This window comes from Saccoglossus kowalevskii, chromosome 9, assembly GCF_978046115.1.
Source record: "Saccoglossus kowalevskii chromosome 9, keSacKowa6.1, whole genome shotgun sequence".
Classification (NCBI taxonomy): Eukaryota; Metazoa; Hemichordata; class Enteropneusta; family Harrimaniidae; genus Saccoglossus; species Saccoglossus kowalevskii.
The window spans coordinates 14435787-14452680 of record NC_140649.1 but is presented as its reverse complement, the minus strand read 5'-3'; the positions used below and the strand labels follow the sequence as shown (position 1 = coordinate 14452680).

Below are 16894 nucleotides of genomic sequence, written 5' to 3'. Positions count from 1 at the left end.
ACACCCCAGGAAAGTGTTCTGTGTTCGTGTGCAAGGGATTTTTTTTACACAAAAACAATGAATTTGGACGAATTTTGTTAGCGGTTGGCTTAATATAACCCGAACACATTGTTTGGCTGTGAAAGATTGGTAATTTTTTTCTGATTTGCAGGAATCTGAAAAACACGTTTCACAACTTGTCTCTAGTTTTATGCCGCATCTAATGGACACTCCGTGGTACTTCCTAAAGCACTATACCATGACTGCTTATACATGTAGTTAGGAGATGTCCAATGCAGTCAACAGTGTTATTAAAAGAACTATCATAATCGTCGGCGATGTCATCAGTTATGTCATCTTTACAGTTGTCATGGTCACTTTTGTCCACATTTATGAAGAATCTGTGAGGTCATAAGTTTACCTGTGGGGCAATGATCGAGACTTGACCTGAGTCTCTGCGCAAAGTAGACAGACATGATGTCATTTTTATGACCAATAAGTCAGTCAGTTGATAGATCATTTTTTTTCCTGTTACAAATTCAGTGCAAATATTTTCACATTCTGTAAAATTTTAAACTAAATTCCATCATCATTTTGGACTATACGGTCAATTTCTGTTATTGCTTTTTGTTTTTGATCAAAAGGTTTGTCAATTGTTATCAATATTTCATGTGAAGAGCAGACTGTAGAAAATTGTTTTGTAAGTGGTGCCAAAAGTTGACAAAGGGTTATTGTTATGATTGGGGAGTAATATAACAAAATTAATATTCCTGATTCTGTATTTGAACTTGGTGACAAGATCAAGAACAACTATTCAATCCCTCAAGGTTGTTAGCAACACCGAAATATTTGAGAATTCTATGTATGGGTAGCAACAAAGATTACATTTATGACTCACCTTGTCTAGGTATGATATATGGATATCACTTCGGAATGGCCTTGTCATATCAACACGACTAGAAAACAAGACAAAAACAATGTTGTATCATGAACACCATGCAAGGACAGTAACAATGCCAATTTTACATTTTAAGAGGCTGTTATTGGTGATATCAGTAGTTTATGGCAGTCTTACAAGTATTGTTACAGCAAGCGCAATATATTTACATACACCTAACTCCCGCACCCGGTATGTAATTACCGAGGGACTTTGCAACATCCCCAGACACTTCGCTAGACGCTTCAACGACCGTTGTAGACGCAATAAAAGAACCGGTATGTATGTATGTAAATATCTTACGCCCGCTGTAATGACTCACGGTGTACAAAAGTGAAGATGGTGACCATGATGACACATCTGGTCTACGTGCTGAGCGAAATCGCTGTTTTGACTAATAGAAAGCCTGAAATATTCTATATGGATATAAATAAAATATGATTTTGATGTTCACTATTTAGATGAATTTAAACATAACTCATGTTTAAAAACATCCAGGCATGTCTTCAAAATGACTGTCAATCATATGTTTAATTTAAGTATGAATAACAATGTGCAGACAATGGAGTACATAAAATGTTAGAACAAAGCATGATGACATCTGTGCACGTTATATGTGATGGGCGAGCCATTCAAATGACATTTTCAATGATACAATGTTCTGAATTTTGGAACCCGCTTCAACTCTTTGAGCGCCAAATTTTTTTCCTGCTTAAATTTGGGTAAATTTGTTCACATATTATGTAGGTCAAGGCGTCAAGTGCTATTAAATCTGGTCTGGTCTGGTCTGGTCTGGTCTGACCAAATCCAGAACATAGCTATTTGATCGAATTTTTCACATGGAGACAAAATTGTGATAATTGTCTGAAACAAAATGTTCAAAAAGGTCAAGCTGAGTTTAGTATTGCAGTTGGAATTTCAATTGATACATTAAAAACAAGAAAGCCATCAGCGATGGTAGATCTCCTGGTATCTTTTTTTTACAAGCACTGATTGAACGTCTGTATCTGCAATAGTGTTTCAGATATGATAACATGTATAATGAGGTCACATGACCATATATGGTCATTAAATATATTGATCAGATCTAGTGTGCAAATGACTTCAAATAAAGCACTGGTTGAATGTCTCTATCTGCAATAGTGCTTCTGATATGACTTTATACACACAAACCACTATATCCCCAACCAGCACTTTGTACCAGGGAATAATAAAGCACGACATTGTCAAGAGATAAACACAGGTACTCACTGATGATAGACAGAGAATTCCTCTATAAGATTCTTAATTTTATTGACCAACTCATCAGGGTAATTAGATTGAAGATTTGACACTGTGAATTCAAACTGGTATGGGAGCCCTGAAAGTTAATTACAGTTTTATTACACAATGGTCATCATATGAATAATGATTTGATGTGATAGAGCAAGAAATGTCTGTTGACCTGTCTAAACTGAACAACATTTCCAGTCATTTCTCCATATAATGAACACCATGTTCGTCACCATTTTGAGAGTAGAATAGAATAGAATAGAATAGAATAGAATAGAATAGAATAGAATAGAATAGAATAGAATAGAATGTAGAGTATATACTGGTATATAAATGTTATAGTTAACTTACAATGTTTCTGATTTGTATCCATTTCTCTCAATACAGTGAGACATTTTACTTGTGACTGTGGACTTTTATTTACTCTGTCATAAGGACTTACGATTACACCAACAAATGGATCTCCACCTTGTCCAAACCACTCCTAGATGAAAGGAATGTGCAGAGTAGAAATCAAATTAATAAGTCATTATATAACTGAATACTAATAAATAGTTGCATGATACTTCTATCAGTTTTACATCACGAGTCGTGAGTGACTTGTGACTAAGCTGAAGGTCTGTCAGTAATCGGTGGAGTGCAATGCAATGCGATGCAATGTAGTGTAGTGTGATATAGTGTAGCCCAGTGTGATGTGATGTGTGTAGTATTGTTTAGTGTGATGTAGTGTGATGTGGTGTGGTGTGGTGTGATGTAGTGTGGTGTGGTGTGGTGTGGTGTGGTGTGGTGTGGTGTGGTGTGGTGTGGTGTGGTGTAGTGTAGTGTAGTGTAGTGTAGTGTGATTTGCTGTGACGTAGTGTAGTGTGATATAGTGTAGCCCAGTGTGATGTGATGTGTGTAGTATTGTTTAGTGTGATGTGGTGTAGTGTGGTGTGGTGTGGTGTGGTGTAGTGTAGTGTAGTGATTTGTTGTGACGTAGTGTAGTGTGATATAGTGTAGCCCAGTGTGATGTGATGTGTGTAGTATTGTTTAGTGTGATGTAGTGTGATGTGGTGTGATGTGATGTGATGTAGTGTAGTGTAATGTGTGTGGTGTGATGTGGTGTAGTGTGGTGTAATGTGTGTGGTGTGGTGTGTGTAGTGTTATGTGTGTGGTATGGTATGGTATGGTATGGTATGGTATGGTGTAATGTAGTGTGATGTGGTGTAGTGTTATGTGTGTGGTGTGGTATGGTATGGTATGGTGTAATGTAGTGTGATGTGGTGTAGTGTGGTGTGGTGTGGTGTAGTGTGATGTAATGAGTGTAGTGTGATGTAGTAAGTGTAGTGTGATGTAGTAAATGTAGTGTATTGTAGTGTAATGTAGTAAGTGTAGTGTAGTGTAGTGTAGTGTAGTGTAATGTAGTGTAATGTAATGTAGTGTGATGTAGTAAGTGTAGTGTATTGTAGTGTAATGTAGTAAGTGAAGTGTAGTGTAGTGTAATGTAGCAAAGTGTGATGTATTAAGTAGTGTAGTGTAGTGCAATGTAGTGTAGTGTAATGTAGTGTGATGTAGTAAGTGTAGTGTAGTGCAGTGCAGTGCATGCTGTTCAGAGCAGTATGTGTTATGTGATGTATGATGCAATGTAGTGTAGTGTAGTGTAGTGTAGTGTAGTGTAGTGTAGTGTAGTGTAGTGTAGTGTAGTGTAGTGTAGTGTAGTGTAGTGTAGTGTAGTGTAGCATAGTGTAGTGTAGTGTGATGTGGTGTAGTGTAGTGAAGTGTGGTGTGGTGTAGTTTGATGTGGTGTGGTGAAGTGTAGTGCATTATGTTGTATTGTATTCCATTATGTTGTATTCAGTTATTATATACAATCCCATAATGCATTGCATCTGTGCAGTAACATGCTCATTGGTGCTAAAGTTGAATTCGGCCCAATCTGCCTTCATACTTGCCTGATATTTAGCTTGTGTTTCTATATCTCTAACTGAAGGGTTGGGTGCAAATCTTGGATGACTGTGATACCAACCAACAACACAAAACCCCATGTCTCTCAGTGATTCACATGCCTTTGTCTGTGAAACTGTGAATGAGATGATTGCAGAAACAGAAATGAATTGTTATTACCCAATTCAAGAAGCAACAACACGCAATGCATGCACGGTGAAAGCACAAGAACAGCATTGGATGAGCACTAAAAAAGTTTATCATGGAATCACTCTGGCAGTCATATTTTCTAGAAATTTGTCTTGCAATTTCGTGATCATCTCACAAATAATTTCAAATCACATATTATACAATGTATCACAGTAATAGGTTACACTTAATCAATAAAACTTTACTTTAAATCTATTTAGGATAACAATTTCCAGCAAAACTGGAAAAATAACTTTCTAATTATGATCAAATCAGTACTGTAAACCATTCAATTTTTGCCAATAGTAATTTTCACAATTTGAGAATTCACATTTTGTGAAAGTCACTGTTATTGGACCCCGGGAAAATTTTCACTGCAACAAAATAGGAATACATCAGGAATATGAAAATAACAAACTTAACTTAAAAGTCTTTGAACAGATGGAACCCAAATTAATATTTCCCAAGGATTAAAACTCAAAGCAGACAATAGTTACACATTTGTTTTTATAAACTAGATAATTGGTTTGATGTGCTTTACATTTGTGAAGTACTGAAATAAAGGAAAAACTGTTGTTGCAGACGGTACATTGATAGGCCAATTTTACACTATGTCATACATGTACTGAGTTGCTTTGAATTTGCAAAATCCAGTACTTATACTGTTACATGGCTGTGTCTTACCTGGATCCATTTCACACTGTAATCCTGTACTGATACTGTTACATAGCTGTGTCTTACCTGGATTCATTTCACACTGTAATCCGGTACTGATACTGTTACATAGCTTTGTCTTACCTGGATTCATTTCACACTGTAATCCGGTACTTATACTGTTACATGGCTGTGTCTTACCTGGTTCCATTTCACACTGTAGTCCGGTACTTATACTGTTACATGGCTGTGTCTTACCTGGATCCATTTCACACTGTAATCCTGTACTGATACTGTTACATAGCTGTGTCTTACCTGGATTCATTTCACACTGTAATCCGGTACTGATACTGTTACATGGCTGTGTCTTACCTGGATCCATTTCACACTGTAATCCGGTACTTATACTGTTACATAGCTGTGTCTTACCTGGATCCATTTCACACTGTAATTCGGTACTTATACTGTTACATAGCTGTGTCTTACCTGGATCCATTTCACACTGTAATCCGGTACTGATACTGTTACATAGCTGTGTCTTACCTGGATCCATTTCACACTGTAATCCGGTACTTATACTGTTACATAGCTGTGTCTTACCTGGATCCATTTCACACTGTAATCCTGTACTGATACTGTTACATGGCTGTGTCTCACCTGGATCCATTTCACACTGTAATCCGGTACTGATACTGTTACATAGCTGTGTCTTACCTGGATCCATTTCACACTGTAATCCGGTACTGATACTGTTACATAGCTTTGTCTTACCTGGATCTATTTCACACTGTAATCCGGTACTGATACTGTTACATAGCTGTGTCTTACCTGGATCCATTTCACACTGTAATCCGGTACTTATACTGTTACATAGCTGTGTCTTACCTGGATCCATTTCACACTGTAATCCTGTACTGATACTGTTACATGGCTGTGTCTCACCTGGATCCATTTCACACTGTAATCCGGTACTGATACTGTTACATAGCTGTGTCTTACCTGGATCCATTTCACACTGTAATCCGGTACTGATACTGTTACATAGCTTTGTCTTACCTGGATCTATTTCACACTGTAATCCGGTACTGATACTGTTACATAGCTGTGTCTTACCTGGATCCATTTCACACTGTAATCCGGTACTGATACTGTTACATAGCTGTGTCTTACCTGGATCCATTTCACACTGTAATCCAGTACTTATACTGTTACATAGCTGTGTCTTACCTGGATCCATTTCATACTGTAATCCGGTACTGATACTGTTACATGGCTGTGTCTTACCTGGATCCATTTCACACTGTAATCCGGTACTGATACTGTTACATGGCTCTGCATGCACTACTTGTAAATGACAACTATCATGACAGTATCTTCCACCAAGTAAACCAATCACTTCAGTTGTTGATAAATGAGAATGCTGAAAAAAAAAACAGTCCTAAAGTCGCATACGTGTACTAATATGACTCAGATTCAATCTTTTTGAAATATTGTGTTAATTAGCAAGGAATAACCAGCAACTTGATAGGTAACCAGTCTAATATTAGTACAAGGCAGGCGACTAGTCTAACAATGATCGGCAATCGATTCAACCAATGTGTCAATATATGGAATAGCAGGCCTTGGGTTTCCTACACTATAACAGGCACATTCAATACTCACCAAGTCCATGATTAGTAAAGCACAGGACTCTATGTGGACACTGAAAGGTGCCTAAAAAAGATGTGTAAGTGATTGGTAAGCATGATAGGATCCAGTACAGTCTGAGTGTAACTTAACATATAGCAAGTTTAAACCTAGCTTAAGTACTTAAGAAGAAAGCATGTTAAAAATTGATCTGCAACTCTGAAAAGTTACTAAGCATGTTACTATAGCAACCAATACATAATCTGAAAGCTTAGATATAGGTTTAGAAATCTTTTAAAATCACTATTTTAACACAAACATGAACGTTCTTTTTGGTTATTTCCATGCTCTATAATGTGATACATGTATACACATTTAATGAGGGTCAATTTTGATGAAGTAAGAGAATCTGAATGCCATATTTTCTTCTGAAAAATCTGCATTTTGACATTGAACGAGAATTTCAAGTTCAAAATCAAATGGTGTGATTTTTGTGGTAGACGTGTTCGATCCGCGCCTTTCACACATGATGCAAGATTGCGCAGTGGATTGAAAAGCACTTTTTGGGCACTGTAATCTGCATAAATATGTTTCAATACGTCACTCTAATGTTGTTTTAGGATGAGGGTATCCAGTGAGTTGCTTTATACCCACAATAACAATATATGGAGTGAAAATTATGTCTTTACATTTAAAGTGGTCACATACTTGTTTATGTGACATCACAGCAAGGACACCACAGGAGGTCTCTCACAGTACAGGGGACAGCAAGCGATAAAGAAATTAGCATGGAACTTTCCTCCCCATATTATGTGTGATTTGATACAAAGGGTCATAGTTTTTTATTAATTTATTTATGGTTAAAAAGATTCAATGGCTGGCACAACTCCAGAGTTAGACTAGGAGATTGAGACACATCTTTAATGTAAGTTTTAGCGTTTATAAACTGATTATAAATTAGATCAAACAGCTGGATTTCCTCCAGAGAGAAAAGATATCAACCTAGCTCGATTAAACCAAATCCCATCCAGGAGTGAACACAAGAAGAGGATGGATTATACCATAGGGAAGTATACCTCATATTGCAATGGGAGGCCAAAACCATTCAATATATGGCTGTAATAATCACAGAAAACTTCTTGGTTTATAAGGGCACACACTCTGGTACTTGTATTCAACAGAAATTGGTTGGTACTCAGAGATAATGTATAAAATTGTAATGAAGCCATTAGGATAAAGCACTAAAGTTCCCATTTCAGACTACCATCTGATGGTAACTAATTAATACGCACAAGTGTTTCCTTGGATAGCAATTCAGACAATGGTTTACCCAACAGTGACACACTAAAGTACAGAGCATTCTCCAAACATAAAAACTGATGATACTAACCTAGGAAATCAATGCCTGGCATTATAAAAACAAACAAAATGCTACTAAATATACCACCATGTGCTTTAGTATCCCTCTCCACCCCTATTAGTTCCTAGATGGGGGTAATACTGGCTGGAAGTCTAATTTGCCTTTGGTCACACTGTAACATTATTGAAGGAAACTCTATCTATCACATAATTGAGTTTCTTTTTTTGTGCAAGGCGACAGTTTCGGACATTGAATGTCACTGTTGTCTCTCCTAACTTTTTTTTTTGTAAGTGCAAATTGCAAGTGCTAGTGCAGACACATAGTGCATATTCGCCACAGAAGTCATATTCATGTTTGGAACTACATGACAGGGCTGGGCGGCCATTTTCCTATCAAATGGCGATTTAATGCGCTATCCTGGCGTCAACCAGGCTGTGTCGAACACAAGCACCTACGGACCTTAACCAAGGTTCCCCCAAATTATCATTCATTAGTGAATGAATCTCGGCCAGTGTAATTGGCCTTCCCATTGAGTCTGTGGCACACTCACCCAGGGTAAGGGTCAACCCTTTGATGTTCAGCCTAAGGTAAGATTTGAACTTGGGTCTACCGATCATGAGTCTGATGCGACAACCACTATGCTACCAGTGACCGGTTGGGTTTCAGTTTGGGTAAGCCTTTATCCACAAATAAATCTTGCTCCCACGTTGTTATGCTTATTATCTCAAGTTTAGTAATCCTGTGGATTATTTAAGGATAATGATTTGATCAGCAAGTGTTTGTCGCTGTGTTATTTGCAGCTTTTAATTTGATAGAAAGCGGCTTAGACCTTCTTTATTGGTATAGGTGCACAGGTCCTGATTATGTAAACATTATGTACTTTGTCACTAACGAATTTTCTAGACTGGATATCAGCTAACTTGACTCTTACATCTTATCACACTCACCCACTGTACCAAGCATATATAATGGTATTATACACAAAAAGCCAAAGCTGATCACAGAGGGTACTGGAGTATCAATTAATATAAGAGAAATTACCAGTACACATGCTGACAAAATTTGTTAGAACCAAATATAAACTTTTTTTTTCGTGCAGATGTTGAAGAAAATAACAAAAAGGATAAATGCAACAGGCTCAAAAGCAATGAGAAATTTTCAGTGAAAGATCAAAAGGTTTTAACCTTTTCACCAACAGTTCCCTCTTTTCATCACAAATTCACAAAATAATCTTGCTTATAGTCTGCACTTTTCTTCAGAGGATTGGGACAAAAGTAGCCACATTTTTTTGAGTAAAAACTAAAAATTGACTTGAATTTTGTCTGTTGGCTCCAAATTAGGCTTGATTTCCAGAAATATTGAAGAATATAAGTGCAGACAATTTTTGGGCAAGAAAGTCTGGTGGAGAAAAGGTGAAGGTTCCCAATAACAGTTGTGGAGGGCACACGTACCTGTGATAGAAATTGTATAACTAGTGTTTTGTGAGCATCATTTTGCATCAGTTTACTCCTCAGAAATATCTTACACAAATGTACGTCCAGATACCCAAATGCTATTACCGGTAATTATAATTTGTTCAACTTCATCGCCATTTTGTGAATTTTTCAAAAATAACGTGGATGCATAGTCAACATGTCTGATATAAAACTGAAGCTTGTAAGCTATATCCGCTCTGCTACCAAAAACTGCATATTCATGCTGACTGGAAGTGAATCAATATTGGTGAATCTCTTGCAGCAACACATCGTAACTAAGCAACTAGGAAACTTGAAACTTCTCAATTATTGTCTTGTTTCACAACCACAACGTTAAACAATGAGTAAAAGTATAATTTATCTGCTAAAACACGTACCATGTCAAAATTTAAAAAAAAACTTATATGTTTGACGATAATTATGATGTAATGCATTAGTGACTGTCGGTAAGATCAAACAGCTGGAATTATTCCAGGGTGCAGCCAGGCCATCCAAGTGTCAGTACAGAAAAAACAGTGATTGCCAACATTGCTTTTGATGAATCAAACCAAGAAAAGAAACCCATCACCATTGGACAACTGAAATAAATTTCTTATCTTTTGTAGAGTTGGAATTAAAACCAGTCGGAATGTGAGCTAAACCACAAAGAGATTAAAATCCTAATCAATCGATTGACCTATCTGAACCAACATAATTCCTCCTGTGTACTTGTATAATATATTGTTAGCAGATCACTGAGTGGGTCAAAATAAACACCAACACAATGGTATAGAAAGGCTAAAGGTTATCACGATCAAATCCTTCAGCTTGAATAAGACAATATATGGTAAAGGTGAACACCACCCCCCCCCACCCTCCCCCTCTTCAGCGTGAACATGTTACAATGAATGATATTTGGCGGTTATTGCAAAATTACATTTTTTTAATTTTATGAGAGACAACTTTTCCAGAAACTTTTCTGGAGTCCTACAACAGGAAGTGTCATGATTTTCACAAAACTTGAATGCGATAAAATTTTAAAATCAAGAAAATTATTTTACTACTACTGTAGGTGGAGGTTATTTTTCATTGTTTTTTGACGAATCAAATGTAAAATATAGGAAAAAAAGGTACATGTATAAATGTAAATTTTATTTTTACCAAATCATACCTTAAGCAAAAATAGCAAAAATAAATTCCAAGTGAAAAAAAGATATTTCATAGTAAAATGGTCACCAGTCGGCCATTTTGAATCACATCTAAAATATTATCTGCTGATCATGGAGTTTTAGGCAAGTACTAAGTATATATACAAAGCAGACACTTTATTAATCAAGTTTATATTTTACATCCGAACAGAACATAATAATCACCGATCTGAGACATTGCCATTAATGAAAGTATGTTTGAGTAAAGAGCATGAACTCGCAGACAAACAAACAAAAGACTGACTGCTGGCCATTTTTAAACTGATTTGCATTCATAGTTTATCGTGCATTATCTCCATAGCAGGTATATGAATGAGGTTACTTAAACATGTTGAAAAATGGTTACTGCATACACATGCAAATAAGGATTTTAGGATGAAAGTCGACTATATTGATGGAGGGACAACCAGACATGACCAACCTCTGGTATGGGTGACGAAGGGACAACCAGACATAACCTATCTCTGGTATAGTTGATGAAGAGACAATCAGACATGACCTATCTCTGGTATGGTTGATGAAGGGACAACCAGACATGACCTATCTCTGTTATGGTTGATGAAGAGACAACCAGACATTACCTATCTCTGGTATGGTTGATGAAGAGACAATCAGACATGACCAACCTCTGGTATGGTTGATGAAGGGACAAGACATGACCTATCTCTGGTATGGTTGATAAAGGGACAAGCAGACATGACCTATCTCTGGTATGGTTGATGAAAGGACAATCAGACATGACCAACCTCTGGTATGGTTTATGAAGAGACAACCAGACATGACCTATCTCTGGTATAGTTGATGAATAGACAACTAGACATGACCTATCTCTGGTATGGTTGATGAAGGGACAAGCAGACATGACCTATCTCTGGTATGGTTGATGAAAGGACAATCAGACATGACCAACCTCTGGTATGGTTGATGAAGGGACACTCAGACATGACCTATCTCTGGTATGGTTGATGAAGAGACAACCAGACATGACCTATCTCTGGTATGGTTGATGAAGGGACAATCAGACATGACCTATCTCTGGTATGGTTGATGAAGAGACAACCAGACATGACCTATCTCTGGTATGGTTGATCAAGAGACAACCAGATATGACCTATCTCTGGTATAGTTGATGAAGAGACAACTAGACATGACCTATCTCTGGAATGGTTGACGAAGGGACAACCAGACATGACCAACCTCTGGTATGGTTGATGAAGAGACAACTAGACATGACCTATCTCTGGTATGGTTGATGAAGGGACAACCATACATGATCTATCTCTGGTATGGTTGATGAAGGGACAACCAGACATGACTTATCTCTGGTATAGTTGATGAAGAGACAACTAGACATGACCTATCACTGGTATGGTTGATGAACGGACAATCAGACATGACCTATCTCTGGTATGGTTGATGAAGAGACAACCAGACATGACCTATCTCTGGTATGGTTGATGAAGGGACAAGCAGACATGACCTATCTCTGGTATGGTTGATGAAAGGACAATCAGACATGACCAACCTCTGGTATGGTTGATGAAGGGACACTCAGACATGACCTATCTCTGGTATGGTTGATGAAGAGACAACCATACATGACCTATCTCTGGTATGGTTGATGAAGGGACAATCAGACATGACCTATCTCTGGTATGGTTGATGAAGAGACAACCAGACATGACCTATCTCTGGTATGGTTGATCAAGAGACAACCAGATATGACCTATCTCTGGTATAGTTGATGAAGAGACAACTAGACATGACCTATCTCTGGAATGGTTGACGAAGGGACAACCAGACATGACCAACCTCTGGTATGGTTGATGAAGACAACTAGACATGACCTATCTCTGGTATGGTTGATGAAGGGACAACCATACATGACCTATCTCTGGTATGGTTGATGAAGGGACAACCAGACATGACTTATCTCTGGTATAGTTGATGAAGAGACAACTAGACATGACCTATCTCTGGTATGGTTGATGAACGGACAATCAGACATGACCTATCTCTGGTATGGTTGATGAAGAGACAACCAGACATGACCTATCTCTGGTATGGTTGATGAAGGGACAACCAGACATGACCTATCTCTGGTATGGTTGATGAAGAGACAACCAGACATGACCTATCTCTGGTATGGTTGATGAAAGGACAACCAGACATGACATATCTCTGGTATGGTTGATGAAGAGACAACCAGACTTGACCTATCTCTGGTATGGTTGATGAAGAGACAACAATACATGACCAACCTCTGGTATGGTTGACGAAGGGACAACCAGACATGACCTATCTCTGGTATGGTTGATGAAGGGACAACCAGACATGACCTATCTCTGGTATGGTTGATGAAGGGACAAGCAGACATGATCTTTCTCTGGTATGGTTGATGAAGGGACAAGTAGACATGACCTATCTCTGGTATGGTTGATGAAGGGACAACCAGACATGACCTATCTCTGGTATGGTTAATGAAAGGATGACCAGACATGACCAACCTCTGGTATGGTTGATGAAGGAACAACCAGACATGACCTATCTCTGGTATGGCTGATGAAGGAACAACCAGACATGACCTATCTCTGGTATGGTTGATAGAGGGACAACCAGACATAAACTATCTCAGGTATGGTTGATGAAAGGACAACCAAACATGACCTATTTCTAGTATGGTTAATGAAAGGATGACCAGACATCACCTATCTCTGGTATGGTTGATGAAAAGACAACCGGACATGACCTATCTCTGGTATGGCCGATGAAGAGACAACAATACTACACCAACCTCTGGTATGGTTGATGAAGGGACAACCATACATGACCTATCTCTGGTATGGTTGATGAAGGAACAACCAGACATGACCTATCTCTGGTATGGTTGATAGAGGGACAACCAGACATAAACTATCTCTGGTATGGTTGATGAAGAGACAACCAGACATGGGTTACCTCTGGTATGGTTGATAAAGAGACAACAAGACTTGACCTATCTCTGGTATGGTTGATGAAGAGACAACTAGACATGACCTTTCTCTGGTATAGTTGATGAAAGGACAGCCACACATGACCAACCTCTGGTATGGTTGATGAAGAGACAACTAGACATGACCTATCTCTGGTATGCTTGATGAAGGGACAATCAGACATGACCTATCTCTGGTTTGGTTGATGAAAGGACAACCAAACATGACATATCTCTAGTATGGTTAATGAAAGGGCAACCAGACATCACCTATCTCTGGTATGGTTGATAAAGAGACAATAAGACATGACCTATCTCTGGTATGGTTGATGAAATAACAACCGGACATGACCTATCTCTGGTATGGTTGATGAAGAGACAACAATACATTACCAACCTCTGGTATGGTTGATGAAGGGACAACCAGACATGACCTATCTCTGGTATGGTTGATGAAGACAGAACCAGACTTGATCTATCTCTGGTACGGTTGATGAAGAGACAACCAGACATGACATATCTCTGGTTTGGTTGATGAAGGGACAACCAGACATGACTTGTAAGGAAAAGATGTATAATAACAAGGTTATTACGAGGATACTTCAAAATATGCACTCAGACAGTACATCTTCACATTGACCTCTGCTGCGCGTCGGTCGGTACTATCCTGTACTGTCTTTGTGCATACTTTAATGTATCCTCGTAATAAGCTCATAATATTATCACAGAAAGCAGCCAATCATCCAGCAGTAATCTGCTAACTCTTTTCTTTTTGTGGAAGCCCAGGTCCTTCAACTCTTTGAGTGCCAGATATTTCTCCCGTTCAAAATTTAGGGCAAATATTTTCACATTTTGTAAAATTTCACTAAATTTCATCATTATTTTGGACCATACAGACGGTTTCAGATATTGCTTTTAGTTTTTGATCAAAAGGTTTGTCAATTTTTATCACCATTTCATGTGGGGAGGAGCAGACTATACAAAATCATTTTGTAAGTGGTGCCAAAAGTTGACAATGACGCTCGAAAGGTTAATATGCAAGGAACATCACATGAACCCACAATTACCATCTGAGAGCAGAATTATAACTAATGCTCTGCTTGTAGATCAAGTCGATGCAGTTGAGGCAAAATACATTAAAACAACTATACCATATAGCATACTAAACAATTGCACTGAATGTCACTTCCCTACAGGTCAAGTTGTCCAAAGTTTAACACCAGATAAAACGATATTGACAGACACAGCTTAGACGAGACAGATAACAGTGACAGGGATGAGACACAGATGTTGACAACAGTAAAATCATGATTGACGCAAGTTGTCAAAATCATCAGCTGGACAAGTATTGGGCATTTCCATTCATTGTATCAAGTTTACCAAAGTACACTAGATATGTAGTCGATAATGACTGACAGGAAATAGACAAGATTTATGTAACGAAGATAGCTACAACGACAATCATCAACTGTATTGGAATTTTCGGCGCTCTCCGCGATATCTTCAGTATCGTCTTTGATGGGTTCTATCAGATGTATGACATGCAGGTATAGCCAGTAAAATGTGATATAAAGAATATATAGGGAAGCCATGCACTATCAGGTCAATTCTATGCTACATGTAGGTCAAAAAAAATAAAAAAAATTCCGGTTTGCGTGTAACATGCAGTTTAAAACGGGATGCTCACACATTGCCACATTTGAAGAGAAAACGTAAAACGACAAAAAGGAGAAGACAAAACAAAATAAAACAAGCAAGTCATTTTCAATGACATAGTCCCTGTCTGTATTATATAGACACAAGATACGACCTAGTGAGTGATGTATATGCGTGAAGTTTGAACTTGTATAAGATATGGCTCCATTTGGTTGATGACAAAATGGTTGCCAGTCAGCCATTTTGGATTTGATGGTGACAAAAATGCATGTGTATTTGTCTAATATTTATGTTTGAACAGAATGTGAGTTCCTAAATGCTGAAAATGTGTGATTTTGAGACATTTTTGATCTTAAAATGGCTGCCAATCGGCCAGCTTGAATCTGGTCATGAACCAAATGCATGTGTCCGATGTGATGTATGTGTGAAGTTTCAAATTGATCAGTCCAGGAATGTCAGATATATGAATCTGAAACTGCATTCATTGAAAACAAAATAGTGTCACTCTGATTTTTTGAACCCAATCTGAAATATTAAATGACATGCACCAAGGTCCAATTATGTTCAACAAACAATGTTTATAAATAAAATGTTCACCATATGTACTAAATTAAATCCGTCAACATATGACTGAGACTGATTTAAAGACACAAATAAAATCAAAGAAAGCTTAGAAAGAACTCCCATGTGCTGAGAGTATTGGAGACACATTAAATATAATTTGAAATTACTTAGCTGAAAACTAATTATGCAAATCAGAAAATTAACATGAACAGATTTGATTGTAAAACTAATGAGGTCTGCGCAATGTAACAAAAACTCTATGTACCAAGTTTAATTGAAATGTGATTAACACCAAAAAATTATGAATTATTATGCTAATTAGGGAAATAATATGAACAGAGTTTTACCCCAAACTAATTAGGTTTGTACATTGTCCTAGAGCATCTTTGTACTAAGTTTCATTAAAATGGAAATTAGTACTTTAGATATCAGTGTGAAAGCTTAAAATTGGTTAATTATGCAAATTGGGTAATTAATATGTACAGATTTTAACCCACAATTATCCACTCTGTCTATTGTCCTACAGCATCCATGTATAAACATTCATTGATATGTGATGATTAGTACCCGAGATATCAGTGTGAAAGTTGTAAATTGGTTAATTATGCAAATTAGGTGATTAATATGCACAAATATTTACCAAAAACTAATTGGGTCTCTGCATAATTCTAGATTCATTGAAATGTGATGATTAGTACTTTAGATATCAGTAGAAAAGCTGAAAATTAATTATGCAAATTAGGTAATTAATATGCACAATTATTTACCCTGAAACTAATCAGGTCTCTGCATAGTCCTAAAGGATCTATGTACCAAGTTTCATTGAAATGCGATGATTAGTACTTGAGATACCCGTGGAAAAGCTGAAAATTAACTAATTATGCAAATTAGGTGATTAATATACACAAATATTTATCCGAAACAATCAATCTCTGCATAGTCCTTGAGTATGTAAGTACCAAGTTTCATTGAAATGTAATGCTCACTACTTATATCAAAAGCTGAAAATTAATTAATTATGCAAATTAGGTAATTATATGTACTGATATTACCATAAAAACTATCAGGTCTGTGCAGTGTCATATGACATCTATGTACCAA

The 16894-nt window shown here is 37.4% G+C and overlaps 1 protein-coding gene across 1 annotated transcript in view; it reads right to left on the bottom strand.

Moving 5' to 3' along the window:
* LOC102805858 (deubiquitinase MYSM1-like) overlaps nt 1–16894 on the bottom strand; it is a 38947-nt gene that overhangs the window by 1116 nt on the left and 20937 nt on the right. The window contains exons 15-20 of the mRNA XM_085503185.1: nt 6617–6667; nt 6239–6374; nt 4120–4247; nt 2540–2672; nt 2168–2276; nt 878–935 (exon numbers count right to left, since the gene is read on the bottom strand). Coding sequence (XP_085359311.1) covers nt 878–935; nt 2168–2276; nt 2540–2672; nt 4120–4247; nt 6239–6374; nt 6617–6667 — 615 coding nt within the window. The remainder of the gene's footprint in view (nt 1–877; nt 936–2167; nt 2277–2539; nt 2673–4119; nt 4248–6238; nt 6375–6616; nt 6668–16894) is intronic.